This window comes from Acanthopagrus latus, chromosome 22 (genome assembly GCF_904848185.1).
Source record: "Acanthopagrus latus isolate v.2019 chromosome 22, fAcaLat1.1, whole genome shotgun sequence".
Lineage (NCBI taxonomy): Eukaryota > Metazoa > Chordata > Actinopteri > Spariformes > Sparidae > Acanthopagrus > Acanthopagrus latus.
In genome coordinates, this window is record NC_051060.1 from 9,668,205 (window position 1) to 9,683,781 (window position 15,577).

The following is a 15,577-nucleotide window of genomic DNA, read 5'->3' on the forward strand; positions in this document are numbered from 1 at the left end:
GAATAACAATATAAGTGACAAAATCCAATAATAAAAACATTTACCTTGTTGTACTTTAAGTATCTGTTGCCCTTAGTAAGGCTCTGAATGTCCAGTCAATATTGTTCTCACAAGGTTGCGGGCAGTCTGATGATACAAGACCGTTTTGTTCATTAACTGAAAATGCGCTATGTGTTTTTCTTTTCTCGGATGTGCTGGCAGGTTCTCTCCGAGCTCAGCGGCCTGTCTGCGTCACTGGTTGACGTCAGGGAGATGAGTGGCTGTGTGACCCTTAACAACCATGAGGCTGAGAGACTGCACATGCTCAGGAGACACTGGGTTGAAAGCATGACTCATACAATGGATATGAACAGGTGAGAACATTCGGCTCATAAAGATGCACAAACAGAAATCCATTTAGTGTGGAGTTGTGTGTGTGTTTTCACGTTATTGCTTGTTCGTGGAATTTGCACTAAAACATGAGCTATGATAAATATTTCTTTGTCATTTCAGTTATATTTACCATGTTAAGAAATCCATCTAGTTATTTCACAAGACAGAAATGAAATGAAAAGTTTGAGCTGTAATGTTATAAAGTGGATCTGTGCACTTTGAGGGACTCTTGCCACTTGTCCTTTTTTGTCTAATGTCGAACGTCAATTTTTTTCTAATTTCCATTATTTTTTCTCTCCAGAGAGCATCACGTTGATCATCAGCGCTCCCAGAACTTTCAGGAGAAGTGTATGAACTTGAAATCTATCCAGAAGAAGCTTGAGGAGGAATCAACATCCAAAAAACCTCAAAGCTACTCCAGCCTTCAAGAGATGCTCAATGTCCATCAGGTACCAATACACCTCACCATTTCTCTACACTTCTTTTGTTTCGTAGACATTAATTAGAAACTGACTAACTGGAACCAATTTTTGAATGGCTTCAGGGCTTTTTTCTCAACTCCTGGAATTGGCGACAGAAATCATAGATAAGTCGAATTGCTAAGATTTGAATCAAAGTGTCACTGTGTTAAGTGTCCCTAGAAGCAAAGTTTATTCTCACTTGTTGAAAACTAGTGTCAAATTGATAGGATATGCACATACATACATTTTTAAGCCGATACCGGTAGCTACCAGCTTCTCTCTACTCTATTCATCACCAGTGTAAAACTAGTCTGATGATTGACACTGTGATTGTTCCAGGACAGGATGCTTGTTTCAAATATTGAATATTACAGAAAAATGTAGTGTTGAACTCACGCTGGTTTAACTGCTGGGTTAAGAGTCTAATGAAAGATTTAAGCTATTGCTCTCCTCATGTTCTCGCTCCTGTTGTTATCTCTCCCTCCCACAGAGCCTTCAGGCTGAAATAATCATCGGACACCAGCTTCTGCAAGCTCTTCTCTGCCATGCAGTCGGATTCATGGAAAAAGAAACGGGAGAGAAAAGGTAGGTGATGCGTGACTCTTCGAAAGCATTAAATGACAGTTTAAAACTTAACACAACTCTTTGAACGTGTAACAGCTTAATGAGGTTTGAGTAGCAGATTGTTCCTTTAAGACCTCATTGTATCTGGTTCTTCCCTTCATTAACACGTTAATAAATTCACAGGATCGTAGTGTTCCTCATTTTCAGGGGTGTGCTCAGTTCAGCATGCAGCTCATTTTGATCGGCCGTTCTGATTCATTTTGCATCACATTGGCACCAACATGGCCCCCATAATTCTTAGTTATTACAAAGTTTATTACTGGATGTTAGATACAATGAAATATTTGAAAGCATTACTGTAAATAAGGTAGTGTGTCAGGGATATTAATTACCACTAAGCCACACAACTATACAAGCTACTTACAGGCTCTCCTCTGGTGATCTCACAGCTTTGTGTTGGTTTCAGACTATTTAGGTCAACATAAACAACACAGACAAAAACATACACATAATACGTCAGGAATGAGGGCTATTATTCATTGTCCAGCACGAAAGGAGTTACTTGTTACTCCACAGCACGTCAGCTTTTTCTCTCTGCTGGTCTTTCTCCCTGAATTTTTGTTGTCAAGGTTCAAGGTTTCTCCGTCTTCGACAGGCTCATATTCAGATAAGATGCACAACACCAGTCAATAGGAAAATGACAACCACTTCAGGGGAAAAAGGGGAGGTTAGACTGAAAAAGATAGAACAAGAAAGATTGTATGTAAGGTCAGTGATTTAAATAGTATTCAGATGTATTCTTCTTGTATTGTGAAGTAAAATTATCAACCCCACACTACGAAAATACTGAACTACAACAAAAAGTCCTACATTCCAAACATTAAAGGTCCAGTGTGTAGTATCTTTCGAAACTGATCAGAACCAATAATTGGTTTATCCATCCCGCGCTACTGTAACATGGCGGTGCAACATTGCAGACTCTATGGACGAGTACCCACTCCCTTTGTACATATAACAGGCTTGTTAAGTTACGAAAAACAATTCTTAGCCATTCATAGACATTTAAAACAGGACAAAACATGAGTTTATTTAAGTATTATCAGCAATTCTCTTAAAGTTGTAACATGTAAGAATTATGCAGTTAAATGTCTAAAAAATATCCAGACCTTTCTTATATGTTTTGTTGAGTTGTGTTCTTGCATTGTCCCAAATGTGTTGACAATGTTTAAAATCAGAGAAATCCACATCTCCGATCTGTGTTCGGATGCAGTCAGGTTGATAAATGGGAGTGAAGATAAATCTTCAGATAAAATGAAACTTCTTCAACCCAAACGTCCTGAATGCTAAAATTGTGTGATTCTTCCATTTGGGGATTAATGAATGTTTTACTCATTAGTTTTGGTATGTGGACCGAACCTGGCAGGTTTCATATTGGCACAAGTATTTAAAGAATCTTTCTCTCTGTGTGGGTGCCGTGCTACAGGGAAACTGTGTTATTAATCTGAGTCATCAGAGCGTGCTGAATTGCAGTCTTGTGCTCGTCAGAAACCCAGTCATCTGATAAAGTAATTAGATTTGAGGGTTTTTGGTTGCATTTCGTTCTTGGTCAATAAGACTGACACACATTGGGTGTTTGCTGACACAGAGGATCTGTGTGTGTGCAGGTGTTTCCTTGCCTGGAAGTGTCACAGTGGATGTCTCTTTCCCTAAATCATCTTTGGAAAGTTTGGAAAGAAATTCCGATTTTTTTAAGAAGCCAACAGAAATTTTGTTCTCTTACCCCTGCTGAGATTTCTACTTTGGGCTTTAAGACAGTCTTTAAAACCTGCTGATTTTGTGTGGATTTATCAATTGCCCGTGAATGAAGTATGACAGACTCATTTGTATTTTTCTCTTTCTACCATGTTATGAAGCATGAAAGACTTTCCTCATAATGTCACAAATATTCCACTTTATAATTTTATAATTTTATAATTTTTTTGGATATCAATTTGTAAGCCTACATTTGTCAGCAGCATTGTTTGTCTTCACATATATAGAAGTCTGAACCTCTTTTGTGTCTTGTCATGCAGATCTGAGCTCATGACACAAGCGGCCTGTGTGAGGCAGAGCTGGTTGAGCTCTGTGGCTCTGGTTGGCCAGCGAAGGTCCTTGATAAAAGAACAACTGGGTCAGTGGAGGGTCTACCGTCGTGGCTTGAAAGTTCTGTGGAAGCTGTTGAGCGACGTTGACCCCTTACTGCCTCCTGCTGGACCTGCTCTGTGTGCACTGCATCAGCAGTGGAGCTGCAGGGATGATTACCAGGTAAGAAGTGTACTGTGCTCCTACTCCTGTGTGTCAGCTTCTTATATCAGTGGGAAAATTGTGGTTGAAATGCAAAGTTGTGTGTAATTTAAAAAATGTACAAGCACTGACTCTCCTCACATCTTTCAAAGTGTGTTGAAGATGCTCTGGGTCTCCACTCCGCGGTGTACACACAAACACTGGAGGCTGGAGGACATTTATGTGAAACTATGACAGAGTCAGAGTGTCAGAGCCGACTGCAGTCAGAGCTCCAGGCTGTACAGGAGGCCTGGGAACGAACCAGCTCACGGCTGGAGACGAGACGAGACCTGGTCACCACAACTGTTCAGGTAACACCAACACACTTTTAGTTATTATTATCATTTTTTGTTAAATCTTACAATTGATCTTGTAGTGTTTTAGAACAAATCTATGCAATCAGACTTCTAAATATATAGTAGATATCATTTATATAAATCAAACTCAATCAAAGAACAACGGGATGTTGTTAACAACTACAGTCCAAATTTCCCTTTTTTTAACTTAAAGTGGTAACAGGCAACTATAACCTCCTAGCATTTCCAAATAGTATTATTGTTGGTGCCGCTGTTGCAACAACAACTGGATTGTTCCAGTTTTCCTCAGAGTAACAAATAACAACAACAACACAGGACAAAACGTGAGTTTATTCAGTCATTTAGTCTGTAATAGAAATGAATTCCCACTTAACCTTGCATTTCCCAGGTGACTGTGTGGCAGACAAAATTGTATAGTGACAGGTAGGTTCATGAGGAACCAGTGTAAATGCTGATGGTTTCATTATTCTACATCCATTACATCATGCAGTCAACATGTACTTCATAATAATACCTTGAAACAGAAAATCATAATATACACACATTCAAAAACTATTCTTTCAGTACTGTGCTAACCACGTCCAATGTAGATGTGGTTAAAAAAACAGTTAGCTGGCCTTAAAGGGAATATTTGCCGCTTTTAATGTGGATGTCCAATCAGTGTTGATGGAAACTGTCATCAATTGAAGCAGTGCATTCCGATATTGACCAAAAAAACTGGTCTTCTGACACCAGTGACGTTATTGGTGTTAATGAAAAATTACAAGCCAACCCTAAGTGTAAACACACGGTGTGCTGCCATTCATAGACAAAAGTGGTTCTCTTGCTTGTTCCCCAGCTACATTTCCAACAGTGAAGATGGCGCCCATGATGTAGTGGACAAGTATACATTTTTGCTCACAATGAATCCTGGCACATGTAGGAACTGCTGGCATTCAGCTGGCATTCACCCACTGAGGAATTTATTGCTTCAGTTAACTAAATGTACCAACAGCACTGATTGGACATCCTCATCAAACATCCCAGATTTTCCCTTTCTGTACAGCTTTGGACTGATAGAATCCAAAAGAACATGTATTACAGTATTAACAAGGGAGCAGGAGGTGTCAGCTTTTCATGACCCATATCCAGGCCCTAATCCTACTCCAAACACACACACACACACACACATGCACGCACACGCACGCACGCACACACACACACACACACACACACACACACACACACACTGACCTTCAGCCAGGGATCAAAGAGACGGCTGGTTATCAGTGTCTGTCCCTTTTTAATTCCATCGCTGTTATAATGCAGTGCTCATATATTGTACAGCAAGGCATGGATCATACATGTGATCTAATGAAATACTATACTATTAGTGAACATACACACATTATGTAGGATCAATGCATGTTACTGGCTGTTTGGCAGAAATGTTTAACAAACACTGATTGCGTAATACGTCTGAGCTCTGACTGATCAACTGTCATATGAATGACAGAAGAGACAAGCAGCTTTGTGATTTGTGTTACTCAGAGCATTCGGATGTTTTGGTTCCCAGGTCCGGTAAGGTCAGGGAAAGTTGTGTTAACCCCTTCAAGATAAACAGGCGGGGAAATCCCTCCGAGCAACATGTCAGAGATCACACAGAGAGAGGCATTGATGAACAAAATACAGCTAACAGCAAGAGCCCAACTTGGTCCTCATAACATGGTCAGAAAGGTGTTGCTGCTGTAGTTTCCATCCATTTATTGAGGCTATGAACCAACCTTTTGTTGTCTTTAGGTCTTTGTCCTTTTAACATCTGACATGAATGATTTAGTTTCACAATGCATTTTAAAGACTTACATTGATGGGAATATTTAGAAAAATCAAGACATTTAAAGTAAGCACACCTCTTTGTTTCTCATCACTTTACTGCCAAGTCAAAACTGGCAAAAATAATTTCTTAATTCTAGACCAAGGCATGTTGAAAAACAGGTTAGTTTTTCATTTGTGTTTTTCCTGTTTCATCTTTCCACAGCCCAGGTCTCTGTGGTTAATCATCTATCAGATATTTGTTAGGGTGATGCCTGAGATCTTTTTCCTCTGTCCCGTCCTGTTTAGAAGTGGTCTGAGTGTCAGGATGGGATCACCAGCATCTGGTCTGAACTAGACGAGCTGGAAACTAAGCTCAAACAGCCACTGCCTGAAAGACTGCAGGGCTCTGAGGAGGAGAAACACATGCAGGTAATTACAATACATGTAGTCTATGTGTAACTTGACTGTGTTCCTATTCCTAACTGCTAGATTAGAATAAATGGCAACCCTTTCTGAGACCACATACAAAGTACAAGACATTTTATAGACTCTTGTCAAGAAGGCCTTTAAAAACAACATAGACACAGAAATGGTCCAAAGCATTATGCTGTGCTCGGAGTGGAAAAAATAAGCACCTGTACTCCCCCTATTCATGTGTTGGCGTGTGTGTGTGGGAGGGGGGTAAAGAGGAGGATGCTTGAGTGGCTTATACAGCGGCTGTCAAACACGATTTCTCCCGGTGCCCTCCATGGCCAGTCAGACTATGCCGGCATGAGCGCGTCCCTGGATATTTTCTCTTCTCTCTGATTTTAGTTTGTCACACAAAAAACACTTCATGCCCCGACAGAGAAAAGCAGGCAGGTGAGAAATGGAAGCGCATGTATTGCCCACAACAGTATTATGTAGATGTTTACTGGTGAGCACCAGAACACTTTGAGCACTTCCATTATCCAAAATAATATGAGAAATCTAATCTTTATGTACTAAATCATGATTTTATTATGCTTATGTCTACCAACCTCACTTACTATTGAAACGTGTAATTCAAGACAGTAGTTCAAAACAGTTTTCTTCATGGTAAATGTTGAACAAATTGTTTTGATTGTACATCATATATAACATTAAAGCATAAAGCTGAAAAATAAGTACTAATAGATCATCAGTATGAATCTGTTGGATGGTCAGCTGGTTGGAAAACTGACCAAAGTTCCCCCACCCCTCAACTCCATCAGTGGCTACCCCCCATCCCGCCAGAGTGCCTCTGAGTTCCCCCCCTTTCCCTTATTTAATACCCCCATGCTTTCACTCCCCTCCCCCTTTTCTGCCCCTGCTACCCTCCCCCTGTTCCGTCCACAGCCCTTTAATCTGGACAGTCGGAGCGAGAAAGAGGGACAGCAGCGTGAGCGGACAGCTTGTGCATGGCTCTCTGAGCTGGTGTTAAAGTGTATGTGTGTGTGTTATGCAGGAGACCGAGCTCTCTCTGCAGCGTTTGGCCAGTGGACTGAGAGACCTGGCCACCATGAAGACGGACCTGTCCCAGTACGTCGCGGCCGGCGACTCGGCTCTGCTGGAGCAGCAGCTGGAACAGCTCCACGGTCAATGGGAAGAGCTGTGTATAAAGGTGAGAACTGATTTTTTTTTTTTAAATGCAGCGGTAGAGAGAGAGAGAGAGAGAGAAAAGGGGCCATATAGTGAGCCAGAGGAAGTGAGAGATTGTAAGTGGTGCAGGTGGATAGGAAGGATTAAGGGGGAGAGACGGAGAGAAGGAGGGAAAAGTTGCTACCAGCGGTGTCTTGGCTTTGACCAGCAGCAGCAGCACAAAGCCTCTGCACCACTGGGGCTGGACACACACACACACACACTCATTTGTTTGAGAAAAGAGCCACCATGTGCAGGTTCATGGAGGGAAAATTACATTGTCATGTCTTCTTGTTAACACTTTCTTTTCCCACAGGTGAAATTAATTTGTTTTCTTAACATTTCATCTCCATAAGTACTAAAACTGAAACTTTTTGTTTGGGTTGGACACGTCTTTTTTCCTGCTTTTATTCGTTACTAACATAAGACAAACATAAAGAAAAGTGTAGCACGCTGCAGTTTATCGAAATGCTTTCAAATGATGCCTTTGCAGCTTTGCAGGTTGTAATTACTTAGACTCACTGAGCCATCCGAACGATCACATGAAACTTGCGACAGAACAGCCCGTTAATTCTGAAACTGCATTACTGGTGAAAGCAGCCCTACTGTATACACACAAATTCCTACAGTTAAGTCTTTTGGCTTAAACACAAACACATTCTTGTTCCTAAATACCAACGGTTGTGACATGCGTGGGACATTTTTGCCAGTTATTAGGGGTCACAGGCTAATTTGCAGTCGTGCTAATTGGGTCCTCACTCAGGCCGGCTGCTTCCACCTGCTCCTGTCTTGGCACAAGCTGCCGGGATGCAGCAGCTGCACCAACAGCAGCCAGCAGTTTGACCAATCATGAAGTTTTCCGTTGATATTTGGTTTTATGCATGTTGGATTATTTATGCAAACATGCTATCTGCTTATTTTAGCTCCATAATTTTTCTTATGTCTGTCCCAAAACAAACCTGAAGTCAAAACATTACCTGAAAAGAATATACTTAAGCCGTGAAAAAAATCAATTTTTTATGATAATTTCTGCTAAATAGTGAAACTGATGGACGAAAATATAAAATGAGGTTATTTGACAAAGCACAGACAATTTTCAGCTGTTAAATCACACAAGATTGTTCATCCCTATTAATTCCTGACATGGCCGGGGGGGCCTGGATCTGAGCCACAACAGTTTCCTCTGCATAGTTAACAGGTTGTAGGTGGGGGAAGCCACTGGAATGGGCCCGATGAGCAGATGGCCTGGCTGGGCTAAAGGGATTCAAGGGACAGGCTCTATTGTTCCAGGGGGAAGCACAAAGTCCTCACGGGGTGATGGCAGATCACAATGCACCCTAAATTCTCCAGGGTCCAGGAAGGCCCAGCGCTTGTTAGTTCGTTAATACCAAAGCACGGTTCATTTAAATCAAATAAATGCCACAGAACGGTAAAATATAGCTGGTTCAAACATGCCCCGAGGGCTCGCTAAGCCCTTAAACCTCAAAAAGATCATCGGCCCCCTCCTCAGCAATGTAGTGGGGGGTTTTCGTGGCATTAAGCTGTCATTAGGAAAATGGACCTTGTTAATTTTATCAACCAACCAGAGTCCCTTTGGGGATTTCTCTCAGTTCAGTTGATGACTGACTCTGCTGCAGATTAAATGCTTCAGTGTAGTAACACACTTCATATTCAGTTTATTTATAGGTAATCTGTTGTATTGAACAGTACTCTTTTACAGTACCCATTTTGAAAGACTTCCCTATGAACTAAGCTCAAATCTGCAAAATGCACTGTTGGAGAATTAGGTCAGATTTTTCCTGGAACATACCAGGAAGTAACATAACCAACAACCCTGTTTTAGACTGGATTGACATTTGTCAAAATCCAACTGATGGGCCTGGCACAAGTTAAACAGTAAAGACTTGTCTCTGTGTAGTAATAGTTCCCAAGAAGTCTGTTTTAAATTTGGCAGAGAAAGCAGTTAATCTTGTAACTGAGACACATTTGTTTTACTGGTGTAAATGTTGTCGGTTTAATGGTTTGTTTAAAAGCTGTAAATCATGTTTAGTGCTTTGTGTGGATAAAGCTCCATAGTTGCCAGTTCATCAAAAAGGGTCATGTGAACCCTGAACTAATGGTTATTCTAATTATGGATTAATTTGCAGATTATTTGCACGATTAATTGACTGTTTGTTTAGTCTATAAAATCTCATTTCAACTTCCCCAGAGCCCAGAGTCACGACTTCAGATTGCATCTTTTGTCCAACCAACAGTCCAAACCCCAAAGACTACATTTACTGTCAAGAGTGACGAAGAAAGAAGCAAATCCTTCATTTTAAGGCACTGAAACCAGAAAATGTTTAAATGAATAATCATTTATCAAAACAGTTGCAACTAATTATTGCAGCTCTAATCTGGTGACCCTTAACTAACATGATAGTGGCATCAAGTGTTGCTGCAAATACCAAAGAAATGCTTCTAATACTTAAATGCTCTCAGTGCACAACTTATTCTAACTGCAGCTTTACCTATTCCACAGGTGCCTACAAGAGCAATACAGTCTTGAAATTGCACCAGGCAGCTTTTTTACTATATAAATACACGAAAATATCTGCACGATGTGAAATCATAAACTGATGATTATTAGACCACTGATACTTTTCTTTGCCATCATAAAGCTTTTAATAGTGTGCAAAGCTACTAAATGCCACTTTTATCACTTTGACTCTTCCAGGTGTCCTTGCGCAGGCAAGAAATCGCAGACCGCCTCAACGCCTGGACCATCTTCAACGACAAGAACAAGGAGTTCTGTGATTGGCTGACTCAGATGGAGAACAAGGTGTGCCACAGCGGAGATCTGAGCATCGAGGAAATGGTGGAGAAACTAAAGAAGGTACAAGCTCAGAGGAATATTAATCTCTTCCTTGTACAACTGCCCACACATTACTGCGCAAGGACATGGAGAGGCTATTTTTTTGTTTTTTTGTTTTTTTGTATTTGGATGAAATTGGAGTTCCCTTACCTAAAATCTAACTTAGTTGGAGCTTGTTTTGCAGGTATTATTGCTCCTGTATGCATATTATTAAACATTAATATAGGTTCTTCTTGAACCATATTCCCCGAAAATAGCACATTTTCTAAATCCACCCATGATTAAGGCCATGGACACCACTTGTTTATGATAAAATCCATACATGAGCAACATGCAGTACAGTATGTTGTTTATGACAGATGGTGGCCTGGAATGAAATGGCTGCATGTCCTTTTGTTTCAAACACAACAGTTGTCCTTTCAGTGGCTGAAAGCCTTTTGTAGTTTCCTGTTACATCATGAAGCATGCTCATTTAGTCAAAGAGATAATAATTGGTTTGAACGTTGCTGAATTGTTGTTTTGAGCTGTTGGATGAGATGAGAAAATTAGAGGGAATGTGATCAACCCTTTTAAATCATTTGGAAAGCAGAAGTTGGCACTTAGTGGTGATGATCGACTTCTTCGGGTGAATGGAAACAAGTGTTTGGGAAATAAATGGGACACTGAAACTTCGAAGCATCCTGCTTTATTTCAGACTGAACTGAACTCTCGCTTAAATCTTTAACAAACAGTTACATCAAAATGAAGATGTTTCCCTCTCAACATTTTATAAATTCTATACATTTTCTATTTTATTATATTATTAGGAAAGTTGAAATCGTGAGATAAAGTGAAAATTGTGATAAAAGGCATATTTATTAGATTAAAAAGTAATAATTATCAGATAAACTGTCAACATTTATCTCTTCTTTTCCAGTGAGTGAGTGTCATCAGTTTCTTTTTCTTTAACTTGAGGACATGAGCGTCCACCTGTTTGATCTTGGCCCACCAGGTGTTTTTTTGGCCCTACGAGGGAAAAACTTTGGGCACCACCTGGGGCAGATTTAGTTTTTTAGATTTTTCCTTTTCTTTCTATTAGAACATAATGTTTATATACTAAAGCATCGTGGTATCATGTCATGTCTCCATAGGACTGTATGGAGGAAATCAACTTGTTCAGTGAGAATAAGAGCCACCTGAAGCAGCTGGGTGAGCAGCTGCTGCTGGCCAGTGATGAGGCCAAGCAGACGCAGGTCCACGGCTCACTGCTGGAGGTCAGCCAGCGCTGGCACAACCTCTTCCACCACATCGAAGCCAGGTGAGAGAGCGGCCACAGCAGTTTAGGTTCAGTTTACTGTGTATTTGTATAAGTTAAGCTCTTTGCAGAAGACCCGAAAGGACAGAACAGATTCAGACTTTCGACTCTCCAAAAGCAAGAGGGTTGTTAGATTAAATGTCGAGTTGTGTGTAGGTGTGTGTTAATGGTTTTCTAGTTTTGTTGCGTAACACACTAAATGTCATCCTCTTATTAGCCCTCTCAGCCAGCACCTTTCACAGCAAAGCCACTCTACATTTAAAGAGCATCATTAAGGATTAAATTGCTTGAACTGGGAGCCTATAATTAAACAGTGGCTCTGATGTGAATCCATCCACCTGCTGTTGTGCCCGTCGTGCTCTGCAGCTGTCAGGAATACGTCCTCTAATGTACAGACTGTAGGTTAAGCCCCTGTGATATTAAACTGTTTCTGCCCCTGACACCCCCCGCCTCCTCAGACAGATGGAGAGTCCTGTAGAAGAGCAGGAGATACAGACTCCTAACCCTGCACACTCCGTCTCAGACAGTACCATATGTCCCCTCGTCCACGCTGACTCCCCCAGCCCTGTTCTAGTGTGTGTCAGAGTGGGACAACATGAGGGAGGGCGGGTGGGTTAATGTGGGAGGGGCTGCGTCTGTCGGCATGCATTAACTCTCAAAGTGAGGACCCCTCAAAGATGCAGGGGGCTTGATCCCATGCAGGCAAGATGTGGTCACTCTGGGCTGTAGAGAATGGGTGCAGTGCGCATGTTGAAGATAATGTGAACAAAACAAGAAAAAAACGATTATTTTAGTTTATCAGATATGATAACAAATAATTTGACATGATACAATACACAAGTAGGCTTAACAGAAGAGGCGTATTCTATAATAGATGTAGCCAGCCCAGTTACTAGTCAAAGTAAAATAATGGAATTAAAAGCACATGTACAGTGAAAAGCTGCATCATTACAGCAACAGCAGTAAATGCCAGTTGGAGTTTACAGTCTCTGAGTAACTTTGAGGCCTCCTGTGGTCAGCTGTACTTTGTTAAATTCATCCTCCGACCATACATCCTCACTTATCCTCCGGCCCTTTTCTGCTCCGTTTTCTCCACCCATTCTGCTCTTGTCCTTTTCCTCATCAGGGACCCCTGCCCGGGTTTTGTGTCTTTGTTGGATCCTCCGCATGAAGCTGCTGGTCTTTGTTAGGCTGTCAGAGGTAGAGAGGCGGTGAAAGAGAGAGAGACACAATTTAGTTGACTAGGATGGTTGTTTGTGCGGAGGGGGAAGAGCCCTTTCTGGACAGAATTTACACTCACTCCATTATGTCTTCATTACACGGACATAAACATAAGGCCACTTAAACTACACACACTCAAACGTCCACTGACTATACACTGTACATCACTGCTGAACTTTGACAAGGTTTTGGCATCAGTTCAGTTCTCTTACTGGTTTAAAATCCAGCACCTGAGGTTTGGAACAAATGCTAGCAAGAACACAGTTTTAATCCATTATTTTCTTTTTTTGTTTTATTTCATTAAATTCCTTCAGTGTGTGATTTTTCTCATAACGCAGACTGCTGTGTACAAACCGTATGTAAAAAATAAATAAATAAATAAAAAGAGCTTTTGGCTAAACAAGAAAAACTAAGATTGTGAATCTGAAAAAAAAGAAAATCTGCAAAGCATCAGCATGCTCAGTTTCACTGTAGATATGGCAGCATACACCACTCAAATCACCACTCTGCTTATAGCTGCTGTCATTTTAGCTAAGTAGCGGTCCTGATGTCTTTTCTCTTTTAATGCATGAGCAGGATGAGAGAAAAGGATTACTGACCAAACACTCTACAACACTGATTACTGCTGGAATATAGAACCAATTTTAATAAGAAAATAACATTTTACAACAGCAGCTTCTAGTGCAGCCATTAGTGAGGCTGCAGTTTCATGCTCTTGTCATTCCCCAAAAGTATGGAAAACTTTAAAGCTTAACAAGAGATAAGAAAACAAAATGTATTCATAGACAGAACATGAACTTAAACTTAATTGCAATTCTGCTCCTAAATCTAAGCTAACCACTTGAAGAAGAAAGAGCCATTCAAAATAACAACAGCTCAAACCGGATCAGGAAAGATCTCAAAGGGCTCTCACACACTCACACACTCTACTTATCCAATGTCTTCCCAATGTCCGGCATCTGTTGGGACCCTTTCATGCATTCTTCGGCCTGCCACTTACACTCACAGCTGTTTTTAGTGCTTATTATTTTGGTGGAGAGCGTCTCCCTCTCGGCCCCCGACAGGCCCTGCTGGACCCCGACAGCAGAGGAAGGATCAAATGGGGGAAATTAACTCAAACTCCCAAACGGGGCACACTTCAGGCTTTTAGTTCAGCCGCAGAAGAGAGCTCGTATTGTCCCAGGCGTTGCTATGACTCCAGTCAGTGTGGCGCAGTGTGTGTGTGTGTGTGTGTGTGTGTGTGTGTATGTGTGTGCTCACTCATGAGGGGGGTCGGTTGCCATGGTGACTGGAAGTTTTGGTATAAGATACCTGAGAATGTTGTAGGTTGGTGAATAGCTAAGCTGTTTATTTTGTTCTCTTTTAGTTCTCACTGACTTTCATTCTGTCCTTCAGTCGTCCCTTTTTCTGTCTGTTTCCTCGTTTGCCCTGTCTTCCGTCTTCATACATTTTTCCTCATCTTTCACTTTTTTGTTTTTCTTTCCATTTTTTTTTGTTGTTTTATTTTATTTTACTTTTGGTCATTCTGCAATTCTTGTCTTTCTTTGTCATTCATGTCAAGCAAGAACAAATGTTATCGGATCTTTTCTTCTCACTCTATCAATTTCTCAAACAATAGTGAGCCAAGAAACATACATGGAAAATAGAAAATTGAGAACATAAAGTTTGTCCAAAATGACTACTTGAACACAACACATACATATATAGATCTATTGATACGTGCAGGTAGACATTATTTCATTTTAAATGGTCACTAACCAAAAAGGATTTAGAACCACTTGGTTAGATGTTGTTAATCCATGTAACATAAAGAAAAATACACACGTTGCACACGGTCACAATTGCTTATTTGAATACGGATTGCTGAGTATGAACTGTGGATCATACAAATGATTAAAGTCAGTGTGTGTTTGTGTGTGTGTGTGTGTTCAGGGTGAAGAAGCTGAAGGAGACTCTGGTGACGGTGCAGCAGCTGGATAAGAACATGAGCAACCTGCGCTCGTGGCTTTGCCGCATGGAGGCCGAGCTGTCCAGACCCATCACCTACAGCGTCTGTCACCACCAGGAGATCCAGAAGAGGCTGGCTGAGCAGCAGGTAGCCCAGAACACACACAACCAGTGTCTTTCTTCTTTCTGCCTTCGTTTTTTTTTTAGTTTCCTTGTTCTCCCCTGTTCTTTTCTGTTTCCGGACATGTTTCTAGTTGTGTCTTTGTCTTCACCGTATTGTTTGTGTGGTTTTAATTCCATAATTTTTTCTGGTTCACTGTCACTCCCTCTCACTCTCTGTTCCTCTTAATAATTAATAATTCATATCTGTCCTTTGTTTAATTTTGGGAGTGGTGGTGGGAGCTGCTGTCCTCTGTCTGTGCGTCAGCAGGCTGATGTTTTAACACGTGGTTTCACTGCCGTGGACTGATGTGATGTCTGTCTTGGTGTCCGTCCAGGAGCTGCAGAGGGACATCGAGCAGCACACGGAGGGCGTCGCGTCGGTGCTCAGTCTGTGCGATGTTCTGCTGCGCGATGAAGATGCTGCCGGCGGCACTGAGGCAGAGAGCGATTCCCTGCAGGAGACCAGCCACAGCCTGGACCAGCGCTGGAGGACCATCTGTGCCATGGCTCTGGACAGGAGGCTCAGGTAGGAACTGAAGCATACACGTACTGTACAGTGTCCTCTCACTTTTCACCACAGATGATCAGTGTGGACCAGAATCAGTCATGCATGCAAGTTTTGAAGGTGTTG

The 15,577-nt window shown here is 41.4% G+C and overlaps 1 protein-coding gene and 1 long non-coding RNA gene across 2 annotated transcripts in view; one reads left to right on the forward strand and one right to left on the reverse strand.

The window, feature by feature from the left end:
* LOC119011997 (nesprin-1-like) overlaps positions 1-15,577 on the forward strand; it is a 79,721-nt gene that overhangs the window by 53,805 nt on the left and 10,339 nt on the right. The window contains exons 89-99 of the mRNA XM_037085440.1: positions 202-353; positions 674-821; positions 1,324-1,418; positions 3,470-3,701; positions 3,833-4,030; positions 6,137-6,259; positions 7,296-7,451; positions 10,185-10,343; positions 11,453-11,619; positions 14,770-14,932; positions 15,282-15,472. Coding sequence (XP_036941335.1) covers positions 202-353; positions 674-821; positions 1,324-1,418; positions 3,470-3,701; positions 3,833-4,030; positions 6,137-6,259; positions 7,296-7,451; positions 10,185-10,343; positions 11,453-11,619; positions 14,770-14,932; positions 15,282-15,472 — 1,784 coding nt within the window. The remainder of the gene's footprint in view (positions 1-201; positions 354-673; positions 822-1,323; positions 1,419-3,469; positions 3,702-3,832; positions 4,031-6,136; positions 6,260-7,295; positions 7,452-10,184; positions 10,344-11,452; positions 11,620-14,769; positions 14,933-15,281; positions 15,473-15,577) is intronic.
* LOC119012000 lies at positions 12,397-14,020 on the reverse strand. The gene is made up of 2 exons (XR_005072325.1): positions 13,759-14,020; positions 12,397-12,807 (listed from the first exon to the last, which is right to left on the reverse strand). It is a non-coding gene; the product is annotated as an uncharacterized LOC119012000 (long non-coding RNA).